Source organism: Chiloscyllium plagiosum, chromosome 10 (genome assembly GCF_004010195.1).
Source record: "Chiloscyllium plagiosum isolate BGI_BamShark_2017 chromosome 10, ASM401019v2, whole genome shotgun sequence".
Taxonomy (NCBI): Eukaryota; Metazoa; Chordata; class Chondrichthyes; order Orectolobiformes; family Hemiscylliidae; genus Chiloscyllium; species Chiloscyllium plagiosum.
Window position 1 is genome coordinate 47,516,331 of NC_057719.1, and position 6,933 is coordinate 47,523,263.

Sequence of the window (6,933 nt, forward strand, 5' to 3'; positions counted from 1 at the left end):
TTTATAAGGTCCTGGGGAGTGTTGCTGAACAAAGAGACCTTGGAGTACATGTTTATAGTTCCTTGAAAGTGGAGTTGTAGGTAGATAGAATAGTGAAGAAGGTGTTTGGTATGCTTTCCCTTATTGGAAGAGTATTGTGTACAGGAGTTGGGAGGTCATGTTGTGGTTGTACAGGACATTGGTTAGCCCACTGTTGGAATATTGCGTGCAATTCTGATCTCCTTCCTATTGGAAAGATGTTGTGAAACTTGAAAGGGTTCAGAAAAGATTTACAATGATGTTGCTAGGGTTGGAGGATCTGAGCGACAGGGAGAGGTTGAACAAGCTGGGGTTGCTTTCCCTGGAGCGTCAGAGGCCGAGGGGGGGTGAGCTTAGAGATTTACAAAATTGAGGAGCATGGATAGGGTAAATAGACAAAGCCTTTTCCCTGGGGTTGGGGAGTCCAGTACTAGAGGGCATAGGTTTAGGGTGAGAGGGGAAAGATATAAAAGAGACCTAAGGGATAACTTTTTCAGTATGTTATGTGTATGGAATGAGTTGCCAGAGTAAGTGGTGGAGGCTGGTACAATTGCAACATTTAGGAGGCATTTGGATGGGTATATGAATAGGAAGTATTTGGAGGGATATGGGCTGGGTGCTGGCAGGTGGGACTAGATTGGGTTGGGATATCTAATCGGCATGGACGGGTTGCTGTACATCTGATTCTAAGTAAATGATTGTTGATTTGCTCTTTGTGTATCATTTAAGAAGGCCATGAATGGTGGTACCGAGTAAAGACGTGTGCATTAGAATAACATGGCTTCAGACTCTGGTGAATATTAGTTTGACCCAACTCCATCTATAAGCCGAGGAGCAATTTTACATGGTTTTCAAGCTTCTCCTAAACTCTGTAGAACATGTGGATTTTTTGGGAATATCAGTGAATTCCACTGGTGAGCAATAGATTTATGATATGTATAACCTAGGAAACAATGTTACAATGTTCGAATCACAAAATTTGGGTCTCAATGCAAAATTGTTACTGAATTAAAACTTCGAGTCATTTATGTACATGTTTGAAACTGACATTTGGTAAGTTTGCAAATTTTAGGCTTTGACACTGCACTGCTTTCAATGAATAACTGTTGTTAAATATGTTTTCTAGTTCTCTCAGGCCAGACACACCACAGCCCTCTGAAGCGTTCAGTATCTCTTACCCCTCCAATCAATGTGCCAAATCAGCCTCTAGGTCATGGATGGATGTCCCATGAAGACCTGCGAGCAAGGGGACCTCAGTGTATCCCATCAGACCATGCTCCCCTCTCCCCACAGAGCAGTGTTGCTTCCTCGGGTAGTGGTGGAAGTGAGCATCTTGAAGATCAAGCAGTGACACGTAATACATTCCAAGAGGAGGGCAGTGGCATGAAAGGTGGGTAATTGTTGTTAGAATGATGTTGACTGTAGAATATACATTTCTGAACAGGTTGTGCAGAAAGTGGAGTGGAGAGTCTGTTAATCAATACTACAGTGGATTTTGATAGTTGTTCTGCTTTTTACTGAAGTGTTGATTTTGTTCGAAACTTCAAGGATTACGTAACTCTGGATTCAGACACCAGATTTTAATGTAAGCTAACAATATGTTTGAGTCTAGAGTTTAATCAAAATAAGGCAACTTTTGTGAGGAAAACAAATGAGTGAATTAGTGAAAACTTGCACCACAAAGCAATTTGTTTTCATTGTTATTAATAGTTACTACTTCAACATGTAATGCGTCGTATTATGCTCCAGTGAATAGGGAAGAAAAGGAGCTTGTAATAATAGCCAAATAACACAAGTCAAATACTGGTACATATGGAACAGAGCAAAGAGGCTTTTCTTTCGATAACTGTTCAAAATCTGTGGTGCATTTGTTAGATAGCAAGTGGATTCAGTGTCAATAGGCAATTAATAAGCACTGTGTGGTATATAGCAATGGTATGTCTGTCTTATTGAATGTAAGGTCTCATAGAACTTGCAGATAAAAAAGGTTTCTATTTAAAACATCTAAATAATATTTGTATTAATATGCACAGCTGTTGAATAAGGATTTGTCTTTTACGCATTTTACGACACCCTAACTGCTGCTGATGAGTAGTAGAACAATTGTAAGTTCATCTTCCTGGTTGTTAGTTAATGGTATCCTTCCCTTTTGGAATGAAAAAGATGCATTTGATTTCAGTATCCATATTTGGCTGGCCAAAATTAAAGTTTTAAGATCAGCTCAGTGTCATGTCTAGACTCTATGCAGTGCTACGCTTGTTCTTTCAAAAGAACAGTTATGAGTTGAGATTCCAACTTTTAGTGACTGAAAATAAATTGAGATCACAATAATGCTTTTATTTAGCTGACCAACCTGGCTGTTGTCTCAACTAGTGTTAATGTCAAAATAACTATTCTCTGGTCAAACGACATGGCCTTGGTATCCAACACAGCTGTTTGTGGTATGTGATCTTTCAGGAACTTTTTTGTCACTGTACTGCTTTCTCTCCTGGTAAATCAGTATATTGATAGCTCAGGACGATTAGCTTCAGATGGTTGCTAAGTGATAAAATATACCCAGTTAAAAGTCACCACAGGATATTGATGAGTTGGGTAGCTGAATGCGTCGTAAGTTGCAATAAATCTTTTTTATTAAAAAAAATTGTAGCAGCCGAGACCAAAATTATCCAAACAAAAGTTTCTGAAACAGACTTTCCAATTTTAAAATATTGGATGATGACATTGAAAGAACTTTGATAGAGGAAAAAATTTTTTTGTAGAACATTGTCACAGAACAAATTTGAAAGTGCATGCAGTTGATTTGTTTGCAATGAATGATTGTTCAATCTTCAAGAGGGTTCAAATGTTGTAGAAAATAAGCAGACATTCTTGCCAGGTTTGGTATATTTACAGTCAAGGCTAATAATGTCACCAAGAGTTTCAGGTAGAAACTAGACTAATTCTTTTAGGCTTGTTCAGAAAAGATACATGTATGATGGCTTGAATCTTTCTCTCTAACTTGTAAGTGTTAAAAATAGCTGTATGATTGAATTGTGACAGTGCAATCCTCCAGAAGGCAACAGTATGCCTTACAATCTGGCATGGTTATATGGAGGATCTTGGTTGTTATCTTTATATAGCATCACTGACTTCTGGTATGTTCACATTCTGGTTGGTCACTGGATAACTTTAAACTGTTGAAACATTTTTTTCTTGACTAGTTAGCTATGTAGGCACCCTGTGGCAGGCATATTTAAGGAAAGTTGGGATGAGGTTTATGTTGCCATCTTCTGGTGATTAAAGATGTATGGTAGTGGTCCAGCTTTAAGATTTAGAGAGCGAAATTCCATTTTAAGATTTCTTGTGCAGTAGGAGTTGTTCAAAAGCTCAACATCGTAGGCTGTTGCCATAAGTACTCGACTGAGAAAGGAAAAATAATTATTGTTTTATTGAGTGAACTAAATCAATTTTGACCAAGAGAGTAAGACAGGATAACAGATTGGTGAGAAGTGAAATATTTTCAATGAAAATAAATTCTTATGTGATAAAGCACCATCTAAATGCATTTGAAAATGCCTCCAATGCAATTAATTACTTTTCAGTACAGTCAATGTTATACAGTGTGAGTAGGATTAAAAACTGGTTCCAAAATGCACATGTCTGTATGGGGACATATTTAAATAGATAAAATAATACTGGCACTTGTCTGCCAGGTTGCAAAAAAGTGACTAAGGAATCCTGTTGTGAAAACTTGGAGCTGTCTTTTGGTGGCACACCTCTCCCACTTGCTGGTACATCCACTCCCACCTTCTGCACCACCTCCAGCTGTTACAGAATGTATAAAATCCTAATTAGATCAAGGTGACCAATTTTCATGACTGACAAAATGAATCTGCACCATGTTGTTTCATTAACAGGAAGTAACTTATAACTGTTTCACACTAGCTTAATCAAATAACAAAAAAAAATCCCATTCCACTTAAACTATAACCCTTTTTAAAAAAAAACCCACGAATATGTACATACTCATTTGAAACAGACAGCTATAGATGCAAAGAAAAAATGAGCGAGATTATGCAATCAGCCCATTGAGCCCATTCTGTCATTCAACGTGATCTTTTCTCTTAGCATAGAACCATTACCGCCTCTTTCTTCCCCCCCCCCCGCCAACCATGCTTCTTAACACCTTTCTTTCTGTAGGAATCTATTTATTAATTCTTAAATATATTCATGACTTTGCCTGAAACCACTTTGAGGGCAAGAATTCCACAGACTCACCATGCTGTATGATTGAAGAAAATTTGTCTTTTCTTTGTATGAAATGGTTTGCCACACATACTGAGTCAACAGTACTTTGTTCCGTACCTTCTTGGCAGACCAGACTTTATCTCTGCATTCAATTTGCATAGTTCTGTATGAATCATTGTACTTCTCAATATGACTTCTGTTTCTATGGCAAATATGCTTTTTCTTGGGTAAGGAGACCAAAGGTTCTTACAATACTTAAGATTTGGTCACAAAGCCATATACAGCTACAGTAAAAATTCCTTGCTCTTGTACTAAAGCCCCTTTCAATGCCAGCATATCATTTGTCTGTTCTGACAGAGGATCACAGAACCCAAAATGTTAACTCTGTTTTCTCTCCACAGATGCTGCCAGACATGCTAAGTTTTTACAACAATTTGTTTCAGATAGCATTTATCTCCATAATTGCTTCCTGTGCCAACATGCTTGTTTTCCATGACAGGTGTATAAGAACACCCAGGTTCTTTTGTACATTAACATTTCCCAGACTATTTGCTTTTAAACACTACTCAGCCATTCTATTTTTCCTACTGAAGTGGACTACTTCACCTTTAGCCATATTACCTGCCAGGGGTGGCACAATGGTTAGCACCGTTGCCCCCCAGACCCAGGGACCCAGGTTCAATTCCACCCTCTGGTGACTGTGGAGTTTGCACTTTCTCCCCGTGTCAGTGTGGATTTTCTCCAGTTGCTCGGGTTTCCTCCCACAATGCAAAGATTTGCAAGTTTGGTGGGTTGACCATGCTAAATTGTCTGTAGTGTCTACGGGTGTGCAGGCTAGCTGGATTAGCCATGAGAAATGCAGCATTACAGGGATGGGGTAAGGCGGTGGGACAGGATGGGATGCTGTTCAGAGGGCCAGTGTGGATCAGATGGGTCTAATGACCTGCTTCCACACTAAAGATAGTATTACAGTGGTGGAAAGGACGATGGATGAGGACTTGCCATCTGAGGTAGTTTGGGCTGAGGTTAGGAATAGGAAAGGTGAGGTCACCCTGTTAGGAGTCTTTTACAGGCCTCCTAATAGTCCTAGAATCATTGAAGAAAGGATAGGGAAGGTGATTCAGGAGATGAGTGACAGTAATAGGGTGGTTGTTATGGGGGACTTTAACTTTCCTGATATTGATTGGGAAAGCTATAGCTCAAGTTCGTTAGATGGGTCAGTGTTTGTTCAATGTGTGCAGGAGAGTTTCCTGACACAATATGTAGACAGGCCAACAAGAGGTGAGGCCATACTGGATTTGGTTCTGGGTAACGAACCAGGCCAGGTGTTAGAATTAGAGGAAGGTGAGCACTTTGGGGATAGTGACCATAATTCGGTGATTTTTACACTCGTGATGGAGAGGGATAAGTGTGTACTACAGGGCAAGAATTATAGCTGGGGTAAGGGAAATTATGATGCGGTGAGGCATGACTTAGGATGTGTGGCTTGGAAAAGGAGACTCCAAGGCAAGAGTGTAAATGATATGTGGAACTTGTTCAAGGGGCAACTATTGAGTGCCCTTGATAATTATGTACCTGTCAGGCAGGAAGGAAAGGGTCGTGCGAGGGAGCCGTGGTTTAATAAGGAATTGGAATCCCTTGTTAAAGGGAAGAGGGCGGCCTATCTCAAGATGAGACGTGAAGGTTCAATTGGAGCGATAGAGAGTTATAGGGTAGCCAGGAAGGACCTGAAGAGAGAGCTAAAAGCAGCAAGGAGGGGACATGAAAGGTCCTTAGTAGATAGGATTAGGGAAAACCCTAAGGCTTTCTATAGGTATGTCAGGAATAAAAGAATGACTAGGGTAGGAATAGGTCCAGACAAGGATAGTAGGGGGAAGTTGCGTGTGGAGGCGGAAGAGATTGGGGAGACACTGAATGAATACTTTTCTTCAGTATTCACTCAGGAACAGGGCATTGTTGTCGATGAAAATACTGAGGCACAAATAAGTAGAATGGATGGCTTTGAGGTATGTAGAGAAGAGGTGTTGGAAATCCTGGAAAAGGTGAAAATAGATAAGTCCCCTGGGCCTGATGGCATTTATCCTAGGATTCTCTGGGAAGCAAGGGAGGAGATTGCAGAGCCATTGGCCTTGATTTTTATGTCCTCTTTGTCTACAGGAGTAGTCCCAGAAGACTGGAGGATAGCAAATGTGGTTCCCTTGTTCAAAAAGGGGAGTAGGGATAGCCCTAGTAACTATAGGCCGGTGAGTCTCACTTCCGTTGTGGGCAAAGTCTTAGAGAGAATTGTAAGGGATAGGAGTTATGCACATCTGGATAGGAATAATGTGATCAAGGACAGTCAGCATGGTTTTGTGAAGGGCAAGTCGTGCATCACAAACCTTATTGAATTCTTTGAAAAGGTGACGAAGGAGGATGATGAGGGGAAAGCGGTAGATGTGGTATATATGGATTTTAGTAAGGCGTTTGATAAGGTTCCCCATGGTAGGCGACTGCAGAAAATACGGAGATATGGCATTGAGGATGAGTTGGAGGTTTGGATTAGGAATTGGCTAGATGGAAGAAGACAGAGGGTAGTAGTTGATGGCAAAGTTTCTTCATGGAGTGCCGTCACTAGCGGTGTTCCGCAAGGATCTGTTTTGGGACCATTGCTGTTTGTCATTTTTATAAATGACCTGGAAGAGGGGTAAG

General features: G+C 40.4%; 1 protein-coding gene across 12 annotated transcripts in view; it reads left to right on the forward strand.

Moving 5' to 3' along the window:
* Positions 1 to 6,933, forward strand: part of samd4a (sterile alpha motif domain containing 4A) — a 196,444-nt gene that overhangs the window by 109,387 nt on the left and 80,124 nt on the right. For 11 of the 12 annotated variants that reach the window (XM_043697695.1, XM_043697697.1, XM_043697689.1 and 8 more), the window contains one exon: positions 1,145 to 1,408. The exons of the other annotated variant lie outside the window; for it this stretch is intronic. In XM_043697695.1, coding sequence (XP_043553630.1) covers positions 1,145 to 1,408 — 264 coding nt within the window. The remainder of the gene's footprint in view (positions 1 to 1,144; positions 1,409 to 6,933) is intronic. 12 annotated transcript variants of the gene reach the window in all.